The sequence below is a fragment of the Dermochelys coriacea genome, chromosome 18, assembly GCF_009764565.3.
Source record: "Dermochelys coriacea isolate rDerCor1 chromosome 18, rDerCor1.pri.v4, whole genome shotgun sequence".
In the NCBI taxonomy this organism is placed as follows: Eukaryota; Metazoa; Chordata; order Testudines; family Dermochelyidae; genus Dermochelys; species Dermochelys coriacea.
In genome coordinates this window covers 12,682,595-12,709,289 of record NC_050085.1, presented here as the reverse complement: position 1 = coordinate 12,709,289, position 26,695 = coordinate 12,682,595, and the positions used below count along the sequence as shown (strand labels likewise).

Below are 26,695 nucleotides of genomic sequence, written 5' to 3'. Positions count from 1 at the left end.
TCACACTGAAAAAGATGACATTTTAATAGTTAGAGAAATACACATTCAGAAAAGTGGAGAACAGTTGATCCCTTTCAAAGAAGACAATCATAGCCAGTTTGATTTTGTGTTTTTGAAATACCACTTAGTGTTTAGCCTCAGAGCATACATTGCTATGGGGTACAGATACTGAGATCCCAAAGTGCACTTTCAGACTGTTCAGTTTACGTTGTCTTGTGACTAAGATTGAAGTCCTTCCCTCTTCCCCCACAACAGTTTACAAAAAAAATCAAATGAGCAAAAAAACCCAGTTACAATATGATAGAAGTCCAATGTTGCTGACAACAGGAGAGACTCTAGCCCCATACACCTCTTCATTGCTTTGATTTTTCTACTTCAACACTGGCCAGAGCAAAGACTTTGTCTCCAGATCCTATGGAGGGAAAACAGAAATAAAAATTGTCTTTATCCCATCACCACCATCCCAGTTTAGAGAAACAGTAAGTTATTAGCAGGGACTGTGTTTTGAAGGGGTTCATTTTTGATACCTTAAATCATACAAAATAACATAAGAGTACTTTTGGGGCAAGAAGTCAAACCTACATTTTGAAAACAAAAACATTTCAGGTATAACTTGTTAAAAAATGGGGCCATGTTCTGGCTTCAGCTATATTACGTGCATGCCTGAAAAGCTGTGGCCAGGAAAGGAGCTGCAAGGCTGATGGCATCCACCCAATTCTAACCCCCTTCTAAACCTAATGAGATCCAAGCTTCCCAGGACCTTTAAGCCATGAGAAGATGCATTCCAGGGTAAGGCCTCAAGTTCAGCAAGTTCACACGCAGACCTGGCCCTTCACACGCTATCCCACAACGATTCACTGGAAGCATGCACATGGCAAAGAGGAGTAGTCAGAATAGAAGCTCACAGTAAGCACTGCTATCTCCCTAGTTTGAGAAGCAATTGGACAGAATTCTGGCCCAGAAGAATCTAGATTTAATAGTGGAATGTGTTGATATGCGAAATTAATTGCATACTGAATGCACATTCAGTCTTGCCACTTTGGCAAGGGGGTCTGGTTATGACAGTGGTGGGAGAAATGCGTTTCACCCCTGTACCATTTGTTGCTATGGCAAGAAACTGCAGAGCTCTCAGGGCCAAGAAGGGAAAAGGCTTTTTTTCAGGAGTGTTGGAAGAGGACAAGGAATTTGAGCAGAACTCATGTTTAACCCTAAAAATGTTGTCCCTATTTACTAGGCATAACTCTCAAGGCCTCCCCATTACGTGGGACACTTAATGGTTTAGTCCACATTAGGTTTCTTCCACATTGTACTTATTTTTTCATAGAGCAGTATATCTAAATTTTACCAGCATTATACTAGGACATATATTTTTAAGTGGCATGGATATTTTTGTTCAGATTTTTCCCTTTTAGATCAGGAGTCATGTAGCCATTTCTTTCCACTAGTGCATGGGGATGCTGAGAAGCTTTGATATTAGGGGTATGAATAAACTTACCAAGGTTACTAGAGACTCTCTCAAACTGGCTGAGGGCTGCACCTGCATTTGCTGACAGGAAAGTCTCATCATCTGGAGTCAGCTGAACCAAAAAAACCATATATGAACTGAACACCTTAATTGCATAATTTTTTTCACTTTGTAAGGATATATATGTATATATATGAAATACTTCAGCCTGTAGAACCTGTGAATCTGATATGCTTTTAAAGTGATGGCATTATCTGACTGGTGTGAATGCAAATCAAGCGCTGGTGAAAGATGCCAGATAGAAAGAATTTTTGTCTCCAAGGCTGTCAATCAACAGAAAAGGAAGAGCACAAGCAGCATTGCTGCAAGCTTCAGCCAATAGTATCATTGAACCTCAATGCCAAAATGCAGAGACTACTTTTAGGAGAGGAGGCCATCCTTCATCTTTGTGCTGAGGCTGTCAACAAGGATGCGAGCCACAAAGGTGTTTTTGTAATTTGGACATCTAGCCATGAAGAAATGGATACCAGTCCAAAGTTATTTCACATAGGCCAATGAACAGACTAACAGCTTTCAGCCACTATTCACCTTGGCCATATTAAAGCCAATGCCTTAGAGATGACAGTCCGTTTCATTACAATGCTGAACCATCTGGTCACGTGCACATGTATTTTGGTTTTTATCGTGTGGCATTCCAATTCTTTGTGACAAGTGACATTTATGTATATACAATAATGAATTAGTATCACAAAGTTGGAAAAGCCAGGAAATTTAGAGGCAAGATCAGCTTATTATTTAGGAACCCATCAAGACTGTATTCTGATTATTAAAGCAAGACAGAAATTGATGTGTCTGATACAAGCCTTCCAAACTGTCGGTGTCAGTAATATGGCAAATTCCTGTGGGTGAAGCCTGCTGCATTCCTTTAGGAGCCCTGAGCCTCCTCCTTGTTTTGTCATCTCACACCCACCATCTTCAAGGACCCAACTCTCCTGGAAGAGGAGGACTGTACAGGATTGCTTTCCCAGGGTTTGGGTGCCCTGTCTTAGAAGCACTCCCAGGTCCTGGCTACTTATGGAGTGGGAATTTGCACCTAGAAAAGGAGCCCTGATAACTATGCTATTCTGGAAATACCCTATTTAAAAAAAAAAAAAAAAACTTTCAGAAGACAAAACCAGTGTAGCTCTAACATACTGATAAGGCTAGTTTACTGCACTGTACCAATGGCAAAAATTGAACACTTGTGAAATAATTTAGATGAAGGAAAGAACTGAATACACATCAGAATAATGGAGAGCATGAGTTCCCTTTAAACATTATAGACTCCTTTCCAGGCTTTAGTTCTTGAAAATATAAGATATACTATAGCCACCAGGTAAAGGAGGTCAACATTGTAAAGTAACTGGAAAACTGGAGAAAAATTATAAAAAAATTACATAACTTAGCTCTGCTGCATAATTACTCATTTAACAACCTGTTGCAATGCAAATGCTTTAGAGGACTGTTTCATTGGAACCGATCTGCATGATCTTTAGTCCTTACATAGCATTTTATCACTTCAATGTGTTGTACAGACATCAAATTAATCTTCACAACTCTGTAAAGTAGGTTAATCTTAATTTTAAAAATAAGAAATACAGGTGAAGTATCATGCTCAAAATACAGAGTACCAGTTGGGAGTAGAACCCAACAGTTCCTGACTCTTATCTTCCTGTCCAATATACTATGCCACACAGCCTCTCATGGAAACTGCTGTACACATAGAGATGTAATGAAATGCATTTCAACACAACATCCTAAATTAACAACAGATTGGATGGAAACATTTAAATTACAAATAAATGCCTTTCAAACCAAAGTATTTGAAAATCATGTCCTCCTTATCCTTCCTCAACCACCCAAATCCCAGTTCAAGTTTGTGTGCGTTTCCTTTAAGACCTGATGAAATCAGAGGTCGTGCCTACACTCTAACTTAAATCAGTACTGTAACCAATTAGCCTTTTAGAGCCAACTCAGCATGGTTTGAGCCCACACAAAACATGGTAATATATGGCTAGCACTTTGAAAATCAGCCACATGTTCAGCACACTTTTAATTCTGGGGGCATTCTGCGGCAAAGAAATTAAAAATTCTACACACAATATTTCAAAATTCTGCAAATTTTATTTGTCAAAATGGCACTACATAATCACGCCAGTTTCAATTATTTTGGTAATTTATTTCAAAATACCTGTCAGCAAGTATGTCTGCAACAATACTGGTTTCAGAGTAGCAGCTGCGTTAGTTTGTATTCGCAAAAAGAAAAGGAGTACTTGTGGCACCTTAGAGACTAACAAATTTATTAGAGCGTAAGCTTTCGTGAGCTACAGCTCACTTCAATGCATCCGATGAAGTGAGCTGTAACTCACGAAAGCTTATGCTCTAATAAATTTGTTAGTCTCTCAAGTGCCACAAGTACTCCTTTTCTTATAACAATACAGACACACAAAAATTCCTCCAGAAGTAGAGAGAGTTAAAGAAACCCCTATGACAACCCAGGTCCTGTTTCTCTGCCCCCTTCCCTCCCCAGAGCCAAACTGGAGGGCCAGACACCCACAACCCCTCTCTCTGAATCCAACTGCGGTGCCCCCCTGAGCCAATACACCTAAACCCCTTCCCCACCCCCAGAGCACAGCCACGAGGCCCCCCTAGACCAGATACCTGCATCTGCTCCAACCCCGAGCCCAGACCCAGGGCCCCCCCTTGCCCAGATACCCACACCACCTTCTCTCAGAGCCCAGCTGCAGGCACCCCCCTTGCCCAGATACCCACATCCCCTCAGCTCAGACACCTGTCCCCTCTTCCCCCACCAGAGCCCAGCCGTGGTCCTCCCCCAGCCCAGACAGCTGCCCCCTACCCCCACAGAGCCCAGGGATCAAGAGGGAGAAACAGTCTGATACTCAGTCCCACACTTGCATGGAGTTTCCTGCGCTGCCCTCTCCTTCCCCCAGGGAGTGTGGGGAACTGCAGCTATCAGGAACCCTCTCCCTCTCCCCCCTGCCCCGGGGCAGTGTCTTCTATGTGCAAGTTGTGCTCTGCTGGGTCCAGTGGCCTCTAGTGGTGGCCAGCAGCACTGCAGTCCATGTCTGTGGAAGAAGGAAATTCTGCGCACACAATGTTAATTTCTTCAAAATTCTGCATTGCGCAGTGGCGCAGAATTCTCCCAGGAGTAACACTTTCTGCAGTATACACAGACACCTTCCCTATCTGAACTTAGTACATAACTGGTTCCTCCCTCCCAGTTTCTGTATCTGGAACAATGTTCTACCTCATGTGTCTACTGGGAATGTCTAAGATAGTAAATGACAGCTGATTACGTTCTCTTATAATCTATTCATATAAACATAGATAGGCAGTGTGGTAGATGTACACACAAAAAAGCTGACAAAGGGCTGTGCAGCTTTTCTCACAACTTTGTGTACACAACTGCATTAATGGTTCAAATTAATGTACTAGACTTGTATTTACAGCATAGATGGGGCCCAATATCAAAAATATTGTAAGGAGTGCAGCTCCTTGCCTTGCTTTAGTAGTTAGTGATGTTAACGCTCACAAGAGAAACACAGATACTTGAACTCAGACTTTGGCAGCTTAAAAAAAGTCTTCCATTTAAACTATAGTTAACTAAGTCTATTCAAGTAGTCTGTTAATGATTTAAGATCTTAAGTAACTTTTTGAAGGTATTTCTTCTAAGCCATTTTAAGCATCAGCATCTTTTGGGAAAGTCCAGGAATAAAAATCTTTTGGAAGAAGGTATTGATTAAAATTAATACTGTAACTGGGACACGAGTGCATAAAACACAAGTCATGTCTTCCACACAAAATATCCAAACCCCAGGCACTATCAAAAGAAAACAACCAATGAAATATTATTCAAGTAACTCAGCAGTGCCAAGACACTGGAAAGCTAATGTGAATCTGACATCACAAAATCAGGATCTTCCTCAATGGAAACTGTTTCCTTTTTAAAGCTAACATACATGGGGACCATTTCCTTCACAGACTGGCAATAGGAAAATATAACTGTTCCCCTCATCCCTCTAGTAGTTAGAGACAAGAATTAAGAGTCAGGATTTCTGGGTTCTATTCCCAGTAATTCCATACATGTAGCATGTCACTTAATGCCCCTAATTCAGTTTACTCACCTGCATAGTGCGGATAATACCTACCTTTCAAGGGTGAAGTAAGATACCGAATTATTGTAAGCCTTTGATATTTTCTTTCCATGGCTGGGTGGTTAATTAGGCAGTAGAAGAGTAGTACTGCAACTTGTTTTAAGCAGGTACAAATTGATGTTAGTTATATGTCATGCACTCAGATGACAATCAATGAGTCCACTTTAAATTAAGGTTGTGATCAACCATCCACGAAAGAGTTTATACAAATGCTCAGTATTGTTCTCTGTACTATCCATAGCGTACTCTTCAGGGCGGCTGAGTGCCACTGAAATGTAGGTTGTATCTAAATTACGAGTTAGGAGTCTGATTCCCCTGTTCTCATCAAGCTAGCGCAAGTATAAACAGCAATATAGCCACGGCAGCACAGGCCACAGAGGCACAGCTGGGTTTCAGGGGGGTTTGCATTCAGCACAGCTCAACTGTGCTTCCACTGCCATGGCAGTTACATTGCTATTTATGCTCTTGCTAACTCAATGAGAGCTAGTGCAAGTATGTGTACACAAGCAGGGGATTGACATCCCCTATCTGGTAGCGTAGATGTAGCCATAGGGATACTTCTGCCATGAGGCTTGTTTTTGTATTACATAATAACTACTGCATTCTCTCTACACATATTTAATGTGCACAAAAACAAACAAAAAACCCCCCAAGTGTTTAGCAAGAAAGAACTTCATTTCCTTTCTCACAGACTTTAAGGTCAGAAGAGACCATCGTAATCATAACTCAATGAATGACAGATATCAATGCTCATATTGTTACCTTCTCTCCAAGCTTCCTGAGGGCAGTTAGGATTTCCCCCTTCTGCTGCATGTATAGGTCCCGTCCCAGTTTCCCAACCATCAGATCTCGGTCCATCTGAACAAGAAAGAATATTTTTTTCAAATGTGAAAAATTTCACATGAAACTAGTAGAAAATTAACAACCTAACCACCCCAAGAGCCTACATGTAGATTCCTTTTAAAATAATCCTGTGAATGAATATGACACTTGTGAAAGTGAGGGCCTAACAGAGGCACCCATGGTGTGGTAAAGAGCTGTGCAACACCCACCCACCTCCCAGCTCTGCAAGGGCCTTTTAATCCTAACTTCAGCATGTTTGGCTATTCCAATCTTGGACCAGTTCTTAACAGAGGTTGCTATTTATGTTAAGTTGTGTGGTAATATTCTGAGGACCAACATCCACTAGGATAAGGCCACCACATTTCATTTCACTTGTATCCTATCCAGAATCGGAATCCAAATCTCTGGAGATGAAAGGCTAGTGCGCCAGCCGGTCTCTCAATCAGAGTTCCAGGATCATGGCTTTTTTTCTGAATTTATATTTGTGCTGATGGAAGTATTTCTGGTGCTCAGTTTACTATTGGTTACCAGAATTTCTGGTCTGTATTAGGAAAATGAGTGGGGAAGGAATGAACACAAGTAATATTTTCAGCCCCCATGCCCAACAGTGAGATAGCTATTTGAAGCTGACCCGATTCTGAAAGGCATCAGAAGATTCTCTGTCACCACAAAATTCACACTGACCTTTAATTTGTGGAGATTGGAAGGACAAAAATCAGGCCAGTTGAAATAAATCTATTAGAGTTAGATTCTGTCTACAGGAATCTTTACCTCTGCCAATCTTGTCCGTAACTGCCCTGGCTGTTTCTTTGCAAACATTCTAATGACTTCTGGAGTTTTAAAAGCCTGGCTGATGGCTGCTTGTATAGCCTGCAAGAAAAAGAACAAGCTAGAAGAACGAGTACGCCCAATAGCAAACATCATGGAATACTGCCACATGACAACAGATTCATAAATGCTGAACAGCACCCTCTGCCTCATTTGGTAAGAGACACTCAAGGCCATGTCTACACTATCTCTTATGTCGGCAAAACTTGTGTCACTCAGGGTATGTGTAAAAAACACATACCCCCGAGCAACATAAGTTTTGCCGGCACAAGTGGTAGTGTGCACAGCGCTATGTCGGCAGGAGAGCTTCTCCCGCCGACATAGCTACCAAAGCTCGTTGCGGGTAGTTTAATTATGTTGATGGGCCAGGGCACCTGTGCCTGGAGACAGGCAGGTGGGGGTGGCCAGGAATGGAGCATGAGAGGAGCTGATGTGAGGCAAACCCAATGGGAGCCTGGGGGATAGTGAGAGGACCAGGGTCCAGGTCAGAGGTGAGGAGGCTGGCAGAGCAGTGGTGTGGGCCGGGGCTATAGCGGCTGGAAGAGCTGGGGGAGCAGAGCATCAGGTGCCTTTGGTGGGCAAAGGGAACAGGAAGTGCAGCACAGGGTTGTGACAGGACGCACCAGGGAAGTGGGACATGAAGGAGGACGATGGCTCTGGGGGTAGTGGAGACAGAACTGCCAGTCCATTAAAGATTAGAAGGGTCCAGACTGCCAAGCTGGAGGTGGGCAAGCCCCTTCCCTCCGACTTGCATCCAAGCCGAATTTTCTTTAGGTGTGCTGAATTACCGGTGCTTGGGATACCCAAGGTATTTACACCTAGTACTGTATTAAGAACAGAAAGCAGGTCTCAAGCAGAAGAAACCAAGGGTGATGATACTCTTGACCAGTGGCTGTAACAATTGTGGGGGGGAGCTAACGTAAGAAAAATTTTCCATTTAAATACACCTTTTTCTTTTTCAGAATTGTTCTTCGTCTAGTTCAGATCCTTAAGTTTCCAAACCATATACTGGGGATGGGAACAAACACTACCCTTTGTTAACATTCCTCCTTAATTTCTGGGCTTTTTTGCTTTATTATGTATTCTACTCCCCTTATGGGATTAGGAGTCATAGTAAAAGCATCTCTTCTGTTTCTGTAACACTTTGATCTTATTTGCATTACTGACTTAGCATTTCAATTTGGAATTCTTTTCTCCCCCTCATCCTGAAACTCCATTTAGATCATTTAAAGCTAGGAAGAAACTGGGAGAGGAGGGCTGGATTGGCACTTTGGTATAGCTAGACGGGAGGAGAAGAAAGAAGCTAGGGAACAGGGGTTGTATTGGGATTGTGAGGGAGCCAGGCAGGAACTGGGGTCTGGAACAGCTGGGGTCTGGAGAGGAGCTAGGTGATGCGGGGGAGGGGGAAGCGCTCGACTAGGGTTATGGAGGAGCTGGAGAAGGGCAGATTTTGGAATCAAGAAGGGGTCCCTAATCTATTCTTGCACCAGGGTCCTCTAGAGCCTTGCTATGCCCACCCAGCAGATGGGGTAGGAACATCTCAAAACGTGTTGCCTTAAACCTAGTTGGTGGGGTCTCCCGCACCTCTTTCATATCAGACTCCATTTAGTAAGGTGTCCGCTATATTTAAGCCCTGCCCTGGAGAGACACAATTCTATTTCTACATGTTTAATTACCCTGATTCTTAAACTTTACTTTAAAAGACTACAGATTAAATCAACATATACTCGATTAATGTGGAATATTCATATATTATTTATGAGTGTGTGTGTGTGTGTGTGTGTGTGTGTGTAGAACAGACAAATACAAAGGTGTAAATACATGTATACACATACATACACATACTTACACACACACACACACCCCTGTATGTATTTTCACCTTCTTTTTCACAAACTATAGGTATAACATATGCTATCTTTAGAAAGATACCATAGAGGAGACTTCCAAGTATGAATCGTCCTTACCAGCTGCATACCACTGAGTTCATCTATCAAAGTCATATTTCCAGACATGATCTTCTTCAGTGAGTCATTGAACTCATTTAACTGTTCTAGAGTTTCTTTTTTGGTTTCTTCATATTCATCTGCATCCAGTTCCTCTCTAAAGGAAATTCAACAAGTCACATCAACTCACAAGATTAAACCCAGAAACACATTTTTTAACCTTAATATTGTGCTAGATGAGGTAATACAGGGTAAAATTAAAAATAAAAGTAAAGTAATACCTATGTGTGGAGTAAAGGTCCCCACGCCCATAGCTAGCCATGGTAAGGACGGAGGTGAGGCTTTGAACCTTGGTACCATGAGGGAACGTTTGTGCAGTTCCAATGGGAACTACTTTTTTAAAACATACTTGAAGCTCAGTCATGAACATGAAATAGCTTCCTTAAAGAAGTAGCTTGTTTATAATATACTTTCTTAATAATAATCATTCCTTTCTCCCACTATTTGTCGATTTAGATTATAAGCTGTTTGGAGAAGGGACTCATTATTTATATGTGCAACGCCTAACACAATAGTCCATAATCTTAGCTGGAGACTCCAGAGGATGCTACTACAAATTATTATTTCCCTTTCCCAAAAGAGTTGTACTCCTGACCCCAAAGTTTGCCCCATTATCTATACTCTTACTTCCTCTTCTAATACTCTGTGTTACAGTAACCTTCTCTGTGGCTCAAGAGGGCTGAACGAATTGGAGGGGAGGGATAACTCAGTGGTTTGAGCATTGGCCTGCTAAAACCAGGGTTATAAGTTCAATCCTTGAGGGGGCTATTTAGGGATCTGGGGCAAAAATTGGGGATTGGTCCTCCTTTGAGCAGGGGGTTGGACTAGATGACCTCCTGAGGTCCCTTCCAACCCTGATATTCTATGATTCTACTTCCTCAAGGCCTATGGCCACTCGGTGTCATTTCTTGAGTTGTCCAAGGAGGCACTAGAGGAGCAACTTGAAACATACAGTAGAACCTCAGAATTAAGAACACCTTGGAATGGAGGTTGTCTGTAACTCTGAACAAGACGTTATGGACTTCAGCCACTGGGGAGGGGCTGAAGCCGTGGAGGGTTGGGGGTGGGGAGCGCTGGGTCTCCAGGCTTCAGCCCCACAGCTCAGTTCCCGATTTTAGCCTGGGGGTGAGGGGCGCCTGACCTCAGGGTTTTAGCTACACGGGGAACACTGAGGTTGAGACTGGCACCCCCGACAGTGCTGAAGCCCTGAGCACCGATGTTCCCGAGAGTTAGAAGCCCTGACCCCCCTCACCCTGCAGCTGCAGTCCTACACCGTCCCCGCCACCGGGCTGAAGTCCCGACCCCCAGGCTAAAACCCCAAAGGAGTAAAGTATTTCTGCCTGTGTGGCTCTGCTGCTGCCCGGTTACTTCAGGTTCCAGAGGGTGTCCAGTTGACTGGTAAGTCCATAACTCTGGTGTTCGTATCTCTGAGATTCTACTGTACTGCCTCAGGTGAAAAGTACATTGGCTTGGCAGGTTTCTATCTCCTGCCAAACTGGAAATTCAGGACCAAGTTCTGACCTGGGATACCTATGTGAAAACGGCCTATAGATTACCAGAAGGCTTAGAATTTTGTGCAGCTTTGTTAAAAATACAGTAGTATGGAGCAGGGTAGTCCCATTCTATAGAATTCTGCAGAGACCACATCTAAAATACTGCATGCAATTCTGGGTGCCTCATTACCAGAAAGTCACTAACAAATTTTAGAAGAGGAACAAAAATGCTTCTGGGATTGGGATAATTCACTGATGAGAAAAGAACAAATACTATGTGTAGGGTGACTAAGCAATAGTTAAGAGAGGGTAGACAAGCTCGCCATCTATAGCTATATAAAGGTTGTAAACACAAAGGTGGGAGGATAAGCTTTCATGAGCTACAGCTCACTTCATCGGATGCATCGATGAAGTGAGCTGTAGTTCACAAAAGCTCATGCTCAAATAAATTTGTTAGTCTCTAAGGTGCCACAAGTACTCCTTTTCTTTTTTGCAAATACAGACTAACACGGCTGCTACTCTGAAAGGTGGGAGGCAACTGCTTAGGGTGACAGAATGTGTAAGGGACTGCGGAAGACTTTTACGGCCTAGCCAGGAAACTTCTGCTTTCTCGAGCAGAGAAGCTACTGTGGGACATACATAGCTGCTGTGGGATAGAGCTAGTTTTTGAAGGACATAGCTGCTTTGTTATTGTAGGAGATAGTTCTTGAAGGACACAGTTGCTTTGCATGGCCCTTCGCCAGGTAGTAGAAAGCCCCCCTTTCAGAAGCACCTAACTTTATATTCATGAGCTGTTTTTGTGTAATGCTTATTAATGCTGAATGTCTGCCCCTCCGTTGGACTCCATCCCAGGCAAAGCTCCAGTGTGCTGGGTTCCCTGCCTCCGTGACTGCAACGCTTGGAGTCCCCGTTGCGGGTGGGTCACTAACCTTCAATAAAGCCAATAACTCACAGCTATGCGTAAGCCTCGTTTTTCCTCAGAGTACTCCTGCCGGACCTGTGGTGCTTCGAGCACCGTGGCCCAGAACAGAATGGAATATAACATTAAGAGCAATGGAATGAAATGAAGAAAAGGAAAATTTTACTCTAAGGAACCTTCTGACAGTGAGCTATATTACTTTGTTGAATGATTCCTGAAAGAAAGTGGTAAAGCCCTATTGCGAGGAACTTTTAAAACTAGATTGGACAAAGACATCAGAAAATTCACTGTAGAGAACTTCTCTGCAGTGCATGGAGGTGCGCTAAAAGTGTTTTCCATCTCTATTTTTTATTAATCCCTTAAGAGTTAATATTCAAGGATATCACTGATCCATTTGATTGCGTTTTCCAAGCTACATACAAAATAACTATAATGAAAAATAGGGATAAAAATCAAGAATAGCTTTCTCTTTTTTTTAAGATAGTGAAGAATGAATTTTGAATTCTGTGCTCAGGTGATGATTCCATTGTTCACAAAAGTAGTACAATGTCACACTCCACCTAAGAATTTCAAATCTCCAAGAAAACTACAACAAATTTTCCTGAACTCTGTTTTTTCCTGTAGCAGCATTCTTAAGCATGGAAAGAGTAGAAAAAGTTCACTGAATTTGTCCTGCTCTGCTTAATCCAAGCATCCTTAGGATGACTTAAAAACAAAGCCTCAGAGAACTGTGACAGGAATACTGAAAGGTGCAGCAATTTCTTCTGCCAGCTGTTGCTGGAAAAATATATACATTTCAAAGGGAGACCCTGCCTTTGCATACCTGCACTCCTCCAGGTCTTGCAGCTGCTGCATTAACCTGTCCAACTGCTCTTCCAAGTTCTGTTTTAGTTTACTGGTCTCTATTGCGCCTCTTGAAGCCATTTTAAATCTTTATATGGAAAGTGCAGACCTAGAAGACAGAACACATTTTATTGATATCCAAATATGTACCACCTGAATTTAAAAGGTGTCCCGGCAAGCAAGGACTCTACACTACAATAAAAACCAATGTGCCCTAGAAGCGTTTCTTAAGAGATGACCCAGGAACTCCCTGTGATCTGCATTGTCTTGCCTGAGAATACCCAAATAAAAATATTTTGAGATCCTAGCAGTAGCAGATTTGGTAGGCTGGGCAGGAACAGGTGGCTTTCTGGGATAACTTTTCCCTTAAAGTTGTCAATAGAGTGAAGAAGTTGAACAGCCACAGCACATCAAAATGGAAACATGACTGAAACCAAGAAGCAATTACTAAAATCCTTAGTCCCTACATTATGAAATGGAATGCATTCTTTACATATTCTTTTGGGAATTAGATAAACTAGAGAAAGCCTAGGCTTGGATGCCTGAGGCTTCCACACAACATTATTACAACTATCAACCTTAAAAACTTGTGGTGTTCCAAATCAAACCTCCACTTCTCTAAATAATCTCCACTTCTCTAATAACCAGTTATCTGGGTTATAAAAAAACACTTGCGTTCTTGGATAACTTGTTGATTGAAATATAGTTTAGGCCCAAAACCAGAGGTCAATTTTGAACTGAGGTCAATAGCCCTTTGTGATATACTTAACAAGAAACCGAAAAATATCCCAGGCACCAGCTAGAAAGTTATTAAACACTAAAAGCAATGGGGACAGGGGGGAGTATTTTGGTTTTGGAGAAGGAGGCTTTAAATGTTAGGGGGGGAAAGAAAACTGACCCCCTCCAAATGGGTGTGAGTATATACATTTTTATCTAATTCCCACGCACCCACTTTTCACTAACCGGTAAAGAAATAGCAAACACCACCAAATAACCACAACTATACTGAAAACAGTAAAAGCCAATACCACCTCTATGATTGTCCCTATTTTCCTACTTACTACCCTCCACAAACTTCACTCATACCATTCACCCTTAGTCCCCATGCACCTTTGCGCTGCCCTACCCCCACACCTCCACAAGACCCACAAGTTTACCCTAGCCTTTTACTTGTAACACTCACACAGACGCACCCCCCCCCCACCCCTAGCACTCAAGGCGTAAGCCCCAGCCCTTTACTCACAGTTAAGTGATAAACCACATCTTGACTCTTGTTTTGGAGTGACAAGTGATCACCACCGGCCAGCTAACCCAATTCCCAGCTTCCTGTATTCCTCAGGGCCTCTGTGCACCCTGACCCCACAAACAGCCCTACTCACAAGCCTCAGCACCTATGCACCCTCACCCTACAAACAGCCCCTTAGCTCACAACCCTGAGGACCCCTATGCACCCCCAACTCCACAAACAGCCCCTGACTCACACCCCTCACCTAACCCGCCCCCACAACGAAAGCGGCAGCCCCTCCCCTAACCCTTCCGAGCCCTTAGACACCCTTGGCCAGCCTAACCCCACAAGCCCCCAGCCCCTGACTCACACGCATCCCTTCCCTTGGAGGCTCGGAGCGGCCTCACCTCAGGACGTGCGGGCGGGCTGCTCCCTCACTCCATACCCGTCCCTCGGTCTCCAGGGCGGCAGGGAGAGCCAACCACACCCACTTCCGGAAAGGGGGACATCGCCAGGCAACGGACCCATATCCACTTCCGTCGCCGAGTAGCCAATCGAAGCACTCCTGCTTGTGCGCTCTAGCCGGCGGTCCCGTCGGCGCCTGGCATCCCGGGTCACAGTGGGTCCGCCCCCTGGGCCGTTCTCTGCGGAGCTGTGGCGCCGCCTGTCAGCCGGGTAAGCAGCTTGAGGGGTACCTCTGCGGGGCGAGGAGCCCGGGGGCCGCGCCTGGGTTACCCTGCGTGGGGAAGGGAGCAGGGCGGCCCCATGGGGCGCTCTGGCTGCGGAAGGGGCTTCAACCCCTCGGGGGCCTTGTCGCTGGCCAGGGACTTGCCTCCCAGCGCGCTGCCAATTTTTCAGTCAGTTCCGCTTACCTACGTATGACTGAAATGAAAACAAGCGCTGCCCCAGGGTAGAGAAATGCAGCCTGTTTCGCCAAAGGCTCTTACAAATGATTATATGTTACTCCTGCAATCCTTACTCACACAAGTAAATCCCATCAGTGGAACTTTGCTTGCATGAGCAAAGACTACATGCAGGAATAAGATTTTGTGGGACTGGGCCTTAAATTAGTCAGGTTTCAGAGTAGCAGCCCTGTTAGTCTGTATTCGCAAAAAGAAAAGGAGTACTTGTGGCACCTTAGAGACTAACAAATTTATTAGAGCATAAGCTTTCGTGAGCTACAGCTCACTTCATCGGATGCATTCCAAAAAGAAAAGGAGTACTTGTGGCACCATAGAGACTAACAAATTTATTAGAGCATAAGCTTTCGTGAGCTACAGCTCACTTCATCAGATGCATTCCAAAAAGAAAAGGAGTACTTGTGGCACCATAGAGACTAACAAATTTATTAGAGCATAAGCTTTCGTGAGCTACAGCTCACTTCATCGGATGCATTCCGATGAAGTGAGCTGTAACTCACGAAAGCTTATGCTCTAATAAATTTGTTAGTCTCTAAGGTGCCACAAGTACTCCTTTTTTTTTTTTTTTAAATTAGTCAGTATCACTTCATCCCACGCTGAAGTACTCCCCCTCTGGGATGGAAGGTGGTAGCTGTTTAACAATGCATAGCATCATTATACAACAGTCCTGGACTTTTACCAGTATGTGTTGCACTTATTGAAAATGTCACGTATATAGCATGTATGTGTACAGTATATTTTGTGTCAGTTTCTCCTACTGAAACCAAATACAAAATCCTTGGTAAAAGAAAGAACGAAAACAACTTCTTGTTGCTATTAACAAAATAAGGGTTTTTTAAGATTAAAATTAGAATGTATTAATACTATAGATAACTTTTTATTGCTTGCCCCAATGAATTTTTGAACATCTACTTTAACAATTTTAGTTTACAAAAAGAAAAGGAGTACTTGTGGCACCTTAGAGACTAACAAATTTATTTGAGCATAAGCTTTCGTGAGCTACAGCTCACTTCATTGGATGCATCCAGAAGTTACCTACAACAGGACAGGCCCAACAAAGAAAATAACAGAATGCCACTAGCCATAACATTCAACCCCCAACTAAAACCTCTCCAGCGATTCATCAAGGATCTACAACCTATCCTGAAGGACGACCCATCATTTTCACAGATCTTGGGAGACAGGCCAGTCTTTGCTTGCAGGCAGCCCCCAAACCTGAAGCAAATACTCACTAGTAACCACACGCCACACAACAAAAATACTAACCCAGGAACCTATCCTTGCAACAAAGCCTGTCGCCAACTGTGTCCACATATCTATTCAGGGGACACCATCATAGAGCCTAATCACATCAGCCACGCTATCAGAGGCTCGTTCACCTGCACATCTCCCAATGTGATATATGCCATCATGTGCCAGCAATGGCCCTCTGCCATGTACATTGGCCAAGCCGGACAGTCTCTACGTAAAAGAATAAATGGACACAAATCAGACGTCAAGAATTATAAAGTTCAAAAACCAGTCGGAGAACACTTCAATCTCTCTGGTCACTAGATTACAGACCTACAAGTGGCAATACTACAACAAAAAAACTTCAAAAACAAGAGACTGCTGAATTGGAATTAATTTGCAAACTGGACACGATTACATTAGGTTTGAATAAAGACTGGGAGTGGATGTGTCATTACACAAAGTAAAACTATTTTTCCATGTTTATTTTTCCCCTTACTGTTCCTCACACGTTCTTGTCAACTGTTGGAAATGGCCCACCTTGATTAACACTACAAAAGGTTTTTTGTTTTGTTTTGTTTTTTCTCCTGCTGGTAATGGCTCACCTTACCTGATCACTCTCCTTACAGTGTGTATGGTAACACCCATTGTTTCATGTTCTCTGTGTATATAAAATCCCCGTACTGTATTTTCCACTGCACGCATCTGATGAAGTGATCTGTAGCTCATGAAAGCTTATGCTCAAATAAATTTGTTAGTCTCTAAGGTGCCACAAGTACTCCTTTTCTTTTTGTGAATACAGACTAACACGGCTGCTACTCTGAAACCTGTCTTCTAGCTCTGTCAATCTGTTTCTTCACTTCAGCAGGGGGGTATTGTAGTTGTAAGAATGCTTGATAGAGATCTTGTAGGTGTTTGTCTCTGTCTGAGGGGTTGGAGCAAATGCAGTTATATTGTAGAGCTTGGCTGTAGACAATGGATCGTGTGGTGTGGTCTGGATGAAAGCTGGAGGCATGTAGGTAAGTATAGCGGTCAGTAGGTTTCCGGTATAGGGTGGTGTTTATGTGACCATCGCTTATTAGCACTATAGTGTCCAGGAAGTGGATCTCTTGTGTGGACTGGTCCAGGCTGAGGTTGATGGTGGGATGGAAATTGTTGAAATCATGGCGGAATTCCTCAAGGGCTTCTTTTCCATAGGTCCAGATGATGAAGATGTGATCAATATAGCACAAGTAGAGTAGGGGCATTAGGGGACGAGAGCTGAGGAAGCGTTGTTCTAAGTAAGCCATAAAAATGTTGGCATACTGTGGGGCCATGCAGGTACCCATAGCAGTGCTGCTGATTTGAAGATATGCATTGTCCCCAAATGTGAAATAGTTATGGGTGAGGACAAAGTCACAAAGTTCAGCCACCAGGTTTGCCGTGACGTTATTGAGGATACTGTTTCTGACGGCTTGTAGTCCATCTTTGTGTGGATGTGTCATTACACAAAGTAAAACTGTTTCCCCATGTGTATTCCCCCCCACCACTGTTCCTCACACGTTCTTGTCAAATGCTGGAAATGGCCCACTTTGATTATCTCTACAAAAGGTTTTTGTTTGCTTGTTTGTTTGTTTTCTCTCCTGCTGGTAATAGCTTACCTTACCTGATCACACTCCTTACAGTATGTATGGTAACATCCATTGTTTCATGTTCTCTGCGTATATAAAATCCCCCTACTGTATTTTCCACTGAATGCATCTGATGAAGTGAGCTGTAGCTCATGAAAGCTTATGCTCAAATAAATTTGTTAGTCTCTAAGGTGCCACAAGTACTACTTTTTTTTTTTTTTGTGGATACAGACTAACACGGCTGCTACTCTGAAACCTGTCAATTTACAAAGAATGCCTATGGGAACTAATTTTATTTAAGTCATTTTGTTTACCCTTCTCAGACATCCTTAAAGAGAGATTTTATTGGAATTCTTGTTTATAGAGAAGAGACTAACTTTCTGGGCCAAAATGGGGGTCACTTACTATGAAATATAATACAATGAAGACCACCCCATAGGAAATTCCCTGGCTTAAGAGGCTGCTATAAACTATCCTCAGGATAGCCAGTACCATTTCATTAGACTTTTACACTTCTTCTACTGGGCAAGCCACTTCTCCTAGTTCATTAAAGAGATGCTTCATATTATTTAACCTGACAGAGAAAAATAGGGTAAAAATGGCTGAGTGGAATTTATGTTCTATGTTACCCAGACAGTCTACAGCTACATCAGGTTACTGTATTTTCAGGGGTTCCAATAAGCAATCCCTTAAATTGCATTTAACTGAACAAATATTCAGTTTTGTGCTACAGTGCAAACAAACTAAAATGAAGGGGGAAAGTGAAAACAATCAGGTCATGTACCTGTCGTCTAATCCCTGAGTGCAAAATAGTTCAAGACAATTTAAAAGGTAACTTTATTTGGGACTGCTCAGAGGCGGCACATACAGCCCTTGGAAGAGAAAAGCATGTTGTATCATTCTGGATGACCCAGGAGTGGCTTTACTAGGCTCCAAAGGTAGCAATGTACAAATTTCATGTCCAGGAAGACAGGGTGGACTTGGAAGAATGGGGACAGCAACGTCTCTCCTCAATCCTCCCAAGAGAAAAAGAAGCTTAATATACAGTACAATATTTCAGAGTGAATAATTAATTGTTATGTGCATCTATATTGTTATTCTTGGTGTCACTGGCCTGTCCTCAGAAAGCACTGTAAGCTTTCTACATGATACTAAATTTCATTAAAAAGAAAAGGAGTACTTGTGGCACCTTAAAGACTAACAAATTTATTTGAGCCTAAGCTTTCGTGAGCTACAGCTTATGCTCAAATAAATTTGTTAGTCTCTAAGGTGCCACAAGTCCTCCTTTTCTTTTTGCGAATATAGACTAACACAGCTGCTACTCTGAAACCTGTCAAATAAATCTGTTAGTCTCTAAGGTGCCACAAGTCCTCCTTTTCTTTTTGCGGATACAAACTAACACGTCTGCTACTCTGAAACCTAAATTTCATTAGTTATCTTTAACCATTGTAACAACTTCTTCCTTGAGAGGCAAGTTTCTTGAGTGTTGCAAGGATTTACAGGAGGGGTACAATAGTGAATAAGTAACTCAGTGAATAAGTACAGGCCTGCTTTAGTCTCTTGACAATACTTTGCACTGCTATAGTATCTTCCAGCTGTCCTTCACATGGTGCTCATGCACTAATGAAGCTTCACAACTCCTCTGAGTTCAGTAAGTAGTGCTATCTCCATTTGACAGAGGACGAAACTTGAGGTAAAGGAAGTTTAAGTGAGTTGTCCAAGGTCGTAAAGCAAGTAAAAACTGGCAATAGCATCACGGAGTCTTCATATCCAGTTGCCTGATCTAAGTGCCAGACACTGCTTCTTTACTATTTAGAAATAGTATAGAGTACATTTTAAAAATCTCAGTGTCTTCCTTAAGCATGAGCTGTAAGTTACTGAACAATACTGGCCCACTTAATGTTGGAGTAAAAAAGATTAAATCAAAGTTATTTTAGAGAGAAATACTGAAGATACTGTTTAGCGTATTCTGGGACAGAATCATAAAATTAATTTTTTAAATTATCAACTGTTCCTAAAATCATAATATAGAGTTTTATTCAAATTTTCTTAAGGTAGCCCTAGTATGAAAACAGTTAAAGTAAACATCAGGAGAAATGGATTCATTATGTTTGTGCAATAGATTCAAAATATTATTCTTACAATACTGTACATAAAACCAATATTCTATAAAAGTTATCTCCTCATCCAGCACAAGTTTTCTGGAAAGTTACAAAACAGTACACATTTGAGATTTACTTACGTAAACAAGATAGGTGTAGGTATTAGCTAGCTTCCTTTAACAAGTCTTTAGGAAAAAATATTTCCAAGACAATAGACATATTGATCTCAAGTTACATTTTAAGTGTCACCCTGAATGCCTACCCAATCTAAATTAGGCAATAGCATTTCCATAGTTTTGTAGTAGAAGTAAGGGGCTTTGAAATCTGCAAACAGAAATCCGCAACTTCAAATAAGTTCTTTTGTAAAAGAACACTGAAATTAATTGAGTTGTTCCTGATTATTCCAGGGCAGTGAGAAGTTTTTCACAATTAGAGGAAAGACATACAATTGTGATGAATGAGAGTAACTGTGAGGTACTCTCAAAGTTGTCTGAAATGAAATAATTTACGTTAGTTAGCACAGGAGTTTCTGAAATTTTTTAACTTCTCTTTATAAGAATGACTTTTTAATCACAAAAGTCTTTGGGCCAAATTCAACCCTGAGGCCAGTGGAGTTGCATCAGTGAATAATTTGTATCCGTTTTGTTGATGTCTCTAAAAAGCTTAAGGAATAAGAAGTCCATAATTCAACAACACATTAATTTCTTAAATAGTTTCAACTTAGAGTGAAGAGTTGAATGTGACAATCTGACAGTAGATGGGCTGTAAGCATTACTGGAGTCCTACATTACTATTCTCTGCTGGGAAAAGCTAATTAATTTCTCTTTGTACAAGGCACCACTTTTCAACAAAGTAGATCAGAATGTTGCCAGAGTATGAAGGTGAGGGTCACTCCATACTCAGTGGACCCCAGTTCTGAAAGTGCCACTAGTTTTAAGAATTACAGTATCAGAAAATGCATATTACACAATGGTATTAGATTTCAGCCCTTCTGGTCCCTGTGCCAGCACACACACATGTTTCCTGAGGAAATGTTGCTAAACTGCAGATGTCAGTATGAATTAAGAAATTGAGAGTATGTGTGAATAATCAGATATTGCTTATAAATACCTCAATTTGTAAAGAGACACGAGTTAGAAGGCAAGTTTATGATGCAGTTTAATAGCTGCCTGATTTTCTAGACTGTAAAATTAGCTGCCATGATGCAAAAGGACATTTAATCCCGTTGCTGAAAAGGCACCATATATTTTCATCCTTAAATTTCTGATTATTTTCCCCTTTTTTTAGGAGCAGGAAATCTACCCTATTCAGGTTTGCAGTCTGAGTCACTTTCTTCTTTGAAACTGGAGCTTTATGCATTACAAAGGCAAGTCCAGCTCTTTCCTTCTCCTGTTCCATAACTGTTTCCATAGCAACTCTTCCAGCTGATGCCCGTGCAAGGGCTGCACTCAAAGTGGCACCAAACCCTTCATGTCCCTGTCTGCTAACTGTTTTGTGCTAATAAGGAAGAGGATTTGAAAAATTCTGTGTAAAAACTCTTGAAAGCACTGAAAAGTACTGACACAGAGTGAACCTCATAAGAGCACCAAAGTACTGCAGTTTCCATTCAAGAGCCCCCTGATGTTTGTATATATTGATAGTTAAAGACTTTGCTATGAATCTCTCTCGTTTTGAAATTCTCCTCACTGTGACTGTTACAAGGATCGGTATGTTTCTAATTTCTTCACCCCCTTTCTATTGAAGAGTGGCCTTGTGAGACCACATTCCAGGCAGGGATGTTGCTGTAGGAACAATGATGGAATATTCAGTTCTTTGCACAGATAACTACAACAGGAGAAAGAAAAGGAGGATTTGTGGCATCTCAGAGACTAACAAATTTATTTGAGCATAAGCTTTCGTGAGCTACAGCTCACTTCATCGGATGCATGCAGTGGAAAATACAGTGAGGAGATTTATATACACAGAGAACATGAAACAATGGGTGTTGCCATACACACTGTAACAAGAGGGATCAGGTAAGGTGAGCTATTACCAGCAGGCGAGTGGGTGGGGGGGGGAAACCTTTTGTAGTGAAAATCAAGGTGGGCCATTTCCAGCAGTTGACAAGAACGTGTGAGGAACAGTGTGGGAGGCGGGGGGGGGGGGGAGAGAATAGTTTTACTTTGTGTAATGACATATCCACTCCCAGTCTTTATTCAAGCCTAAGTTAATTGTATCCAGTTTGCAAACTAATTCCAATTCAGCCGTCTCTCCTTGGAGTCTGTTTCTGAAGTTTTTTTGTTGAAGAATTGCCACTTTTAGGTCTGTAATAGAGTGACCAAAGAGATTGAAGTGTTCTTTGACTGGTTTTTGAATGTTATAATTCTAACACATTCCAGTTTTAGTCTGTTTAGAATCAGTCCAGGAGAAGCCATACTGGCAAGTCAGATTGCCATGAAGAAGAACACTTAGACATATTTAAGGTAAGGGGAGGATAGCAAAAGAAGTGAAAAGAAATTAAATTAGTAGAAAAAGGATTTATTCAACAATTACGGTCATTCATAGTTTCTTTTAATTTCACCCACTCTATTAAGTACTTTGTCACAAAAGCCAGACTCCAAATGGAAGCAGTGCAAATACATGACATATTTCTGGCACTTATAAAAAGAAAATTATTTATTTGTTTTACCCACCACACCTTAGATTAAACCTGAACATTTAAGAAATCTAAATCACTCTTATTCAGTGCTACTGATATATTATTTTCACTTCATTCAGCTTCCACAACAAAAATAGATTGGTCAATCTACAATTTTACTTGTAATTATAATCAGCTTTTCTTCTTACATGCTAACACCATGCTGCCCTGTTTGGGTTTCCAGGACTTCAGTAGAATATTTAAATAAACGGGGGAAGAATAGCTCAATGGTTTGAGCATTGGCCTGCTAAACCCTGGGTTGTGAGTTCAATCCTTGAGGGGGCCATTTCGGGAGCTGGGGCAAAAATTGGGGATTGGTCCTACTTTGAGCAGGGGGTTGGATTAGATGACCTCCTGAGGTCCCTTCCAACCTTGATATTCTATGATTTCACTTACATTTTAAAGGAATATAATAGAATATATTTCAGTGTAGCAGCCGTGTTAGTCTGTATTCGCAAAAAAGAAAAGGAGTACTTGTGGCACCTTACAGACTAACAAATTTATTTGAGCATAAACTTTCCTGAGCTACAGCTAACTTCATCAGATGCATTCGGTGAAAAATATAAATCTCCCCACTGTATTTTCCACCGAATGCATCCAATGAAGTGAGTTGTAGCTCACAAAAGCTTATGCTCAAATAAGTTTGTTCGTCCCTAAGGTGCCACAAGTACTCCTTTTCTTTTTTAATAGAACATATTCTTTTTAGGTTTCACTTAAACAAAATCTAAATGTTGGGTCTAACTGCTTGACAGTGCCCTTGAATTAATTTAGATACCCATATCTTTAAATTGTCAGATCAGTATTTCAGGGAAATGTGTAAAACTAATTCTATGAAGGAGAAAAGGTTTAATTTCTCATTTAAAGAAACTTTAAAAGTACCTGCTGAAGTCACAGTGCTCACTGACAGCATCACAGACAGATCATAAAGTTTGGGCTAATTTTGGCCTGTGTAAGAAAGCAACTGAGAGAGAGACTTGTTATCATTGTAGCAATGTTTGTCAGTGTTTAAAACTGATAAATGAAAGGAGTAGCAATACTTCTTTTTGACATTATGACTAGAAGTAGTCTGAAGGTGCAGAAAACATGCTTCTACCATTTTTAATCCAACTCACTAATTTCAAAATTAGGATAGTTTAGTTCAAAATTTCCTAGTTTTTGATTCTTCTGTTCCATTTTATATGCCCAGCAATCCATCCTCTAACTGAAAAATGCAGAGAGCCTGCAATTAATTATAAAAGATAACAGTGAAACAAAATTATTCAACTAAGTATACCAGTTGTAACTGTAACAACATTTTTATTATGGCACTGCTGAGACAAGGAGTTTGTTAAAATACTCAGATCCCTTCATTTAAGAACTGTTAGAAACCAAAGGGTCCCATTAAAATGAAGTGGAAACTAGTTTTGCTTTAGAAAACATAAAATCAGAAATGGAATGTAGCCTTGAATACATACATACATACTGTGTAGCCACGGCAGTTAATACTAAAAGAAGGTTGAGGGGAGATATGATTGCTCTCTATAAATATATCAGAGGGATAAATACAGGAGAGGGAGAGGAATTATTTAACCTCAGCACCAATGTGGACACAAGAACAAATGGGTATAAACTGACCACCAGGAAGTTTAGACTTGAAATCAGACGAAGGTTTTTAACCATCAGAGGAGTGAAGTTTTGGAATAGCCTTCCAAGGGAAGCAGTGGGGGCAAAAGATCTATCTGGCTTTAAGATTCTACTCGATAAGTTTATGAGGAGATGGTATGATGGGATAATGGGATTTTGGTAAGTAATTGATCTTTAAATATTCAGGGTAAATAGGCCAAATCGCCTGAGATGGGATATTAGATGGATGGGATCTGAGTTACCCAGGAAAGAATTTTCTGTAGTATCTGGCTGGTGAATCTTGCCCATATGCTCAGGGTTTAGCTGATTGCCATATTTGGGGTCGGGAAGGAATTTTCCTCCAGGGCACATTGGAGAGGCCCTGGAGGTTTTTCGCCTTCCTCTGTAGCATGGGGCATGGTTGACTTGAGGGAGGCTTCTCTGCTCCTTGAAGTCTTTGAACCATGATTTAAGGACTTCAATAGCTCAGACATGGGTGAGGTTTTTCATAGGAGTGGGTGGGTGAGATTCTGTGGCCTGCGCTGAGCAGGAGGTCGGACTAGATGATCAGAATGGTCCCTTCTGACCTTAGTATCTATGAATCTATGAATCTATTAATACAACAGTGCAGACTCCTTCAGTTAAAGATCCTATACTCCTGATTACACAGAAGATCAGCATGAGCTCCTAGGAACTGGCTCCACAAGAATAAGCACCAAAGCCCACCCTGGAAAGAGAGGAGAGTGATCAAGATAACACTTCTTTAAACTCCTTCCCAATGAGAGACTTCAAGAAGATAAGCTTCCCTTCTTTGAAAAATCATTATCTTGTCCACTGTGTTGCAGAACCAGTCTATATGACCTTTGCCTTCTAAAAAGCATAGTTAGAGGCAAATTATTTTGTCACTATACTTGACACACAGAACTAACTACATAAAATATGTTGAAAAGTTAAAAAGCCACTAAATTCATCAGTCACATATTCACCCTCATTTTCTCTTCCTACGCTATCTTCATAACACCACTGCATGTCTCCCAGATAATTGGTGTGTTCCTGCTGGGTCCAAAACAGCCAGATATCTGATGTAATCCAAGTATGTGTGAATTATGGAAGGGCAGAAATGGTAATAAACATAGCAGTTGTATAACAGATAAGTCAGATACATTAACTCTTTTTGACAATGGGTGTAGATTTTCTCAGCCTGCTTCTCAATCCTAATATCTCAGTGCTGTTTCATGACACCTGAATTACATATTTGAGTATACTGCCTGTGAGAGAATCAGGGGAGTATCACAGACCTGATTCTCCCCTCAAATTTCTTTACACTGATATCTCCACTGACTTCACTGCAGGGGCGTGCACAACGGGGGGCAAGCAGGGGCACCCCCAATAATCAGCGAGGGACACAGTACTCCCCCTGCCCCAGGGCTGCAGCAGGGAGAGAGCCCCAGAGCTGGAGGAGTCTTCTCTCCCCAGGGGGCAGGTGGGGAGGGGGGCAGTGAGCTCCTCCCGGGGCCGGGTGAGGAAGGGGGAGAGTGAGCTTCTGTGCCTCCCCTCATCCCCCCCAAAGGGGTCAAATTTAAATTCCTCTGAATGCTCCTGCTTCAGTGGCGTCACTCTTGATTTACACCAGTGTTACAGGAGAATCAAGCCCTGTTTCTTTGCTGTCCCACATACTTCTCTGTAAAACCCAGATGCCTGCAGAACTTCAATGGTGAAGAAAGTAAAGATACTACCACCAACTTGTTCAAAAGTGACTGGCTGCAGTACTGGAACAAGCTCGGACTGAAAAGCAACCCCAAGAAATCAGTTAAACATTCACTGAATTAATATCCTTTTTTAATTTTTATTTTACTAGACAAAGCTAATATTGGGTTTCCAAATGTCTGTATTTGCACATTTCAGATGTATACACTAGTCTCTTGTTGGAGAACGTTATTCTAAAATAGCATTAAGGTTTTGATACAAACCAAAGAATGGCAGGAATGTTAGATTTAAGCCTGCGAAATATTAGAGCAGCAACTCCAGGCTGGAATGGTGTTATTCCCAGCAACTTTTAAATATACAATGAAACCTGCATCAGGTAGCCACCCAATGGACCAGTAAAATCTATTGTGAATAGAGGTTATTTTAACTGCAAGTTGAACAAAACCGTATTGAAAACCTCGGGATAATTGGATGGCTTAATACAAGGAGTTATCTATCAGGCAGGAGGACCTTAGTAGAAATTTCATTGTACCAAATTATATCCATCATCTCATCTTCCTATATTTATTCAATAGAAAGATCTCTGTCACACCAACTAACACAGAGAAACTTCAGTAAAGGTTTCCTAACAGAAGATGTGCTTGAAAGAAATAGCAGGATGTTCTTCCTCCTGTTACATGTACCATTTATACATGTACCATATGTGCCAACAATGGCCCTCTGCCATGTACATTGGCCAAACCGGACAATCTCTACACAAAAGAATAAATGGACACAAATCTGACATCAGGAATCATAACATTCAGAAACCGGTAGGAGAACACTTCAACCTCTCTGGCCACTCAGTAAAAGATTTAAGGGTGGCAATTTTGGAACAGAAAAGCTTCAAAACAGACTCCAGTGAGAAACTGCTGAGCTTGAATTAATATGCAAACTAGATACCATTAACTTGGGTTTGAATAGAAACTGGGAGTGGCTGGATCATTGCACATATTGAATCTATTTCCCTAA

At 41.6% G+C, this 26,695-nt stretch overlaps 2 protein-coding genes across 4 annotated transcripts in view; one reads left to right on the top strand and one right to left on the bottom strand.

Moving 5' to 3' along the window:
• LZIC (leucine zipper and CTNNBIP1 domain containing) lies at positions 1–14,385 on the bottom strand. 2 transcript variants are annotated; one of them, XM_038377175.2, is made up of 7 exons: positions 14,244–14,385; positions 12,592–12,720; positions 9,318–9,453; positions 7,294–7,392; positions 6,442–6,537; positions 1,496–1,577; positions 1–412 (listed from the first exon to the last, which is right to left on the bottom strand). In XM_038377175.2, the coding sequence occupies exons 2-7, from the start codon at positions 12,690–12,692 to the stop codon at positions 354–356; spliced, it is 573 nt and encodes a 190-aa protein (XP_038233103.1). In that variant the 5' UTR covers positions 12,693–12,720; positions 14,244–14,385; the 3' UTR covers positions 1–353. The 2 variants fall into 2 exon arrangements, with proteins under 2 accessions (XP_038233103.1, XP_043355760.1); XM_043499825.1 differs by having other exon boundaries at positions 14,207–14,365.
• Positions 14,382–26,695, top strand: part of NMNAT1 (nicotinamide nucleotide adenylyltransferase 1) — a 25,831-nt gene continuing 13,517 nt past the window's right edge. Inside the window, exons 1-2 of one of the 2 annotated variants that reach the window (XM_038377161.2) lie at positions 14,454–14,511; positions 20,986–21,064. In XM_038377161.2, the coding sequence (XP_038233089.1) occupies positions 21,052–21,064 (13 nt within the window). In that variant the 5' untranslated portion in view covers positions 14,454–14,511; positions 20,986–21,051. Of the gene's footprint in view, positions 14,512–20,985; positions 21,065–26,695 lie in introns of both variants that reach the window. The other variant, XM_038377162.2, reaches the window with a different exon arrangement.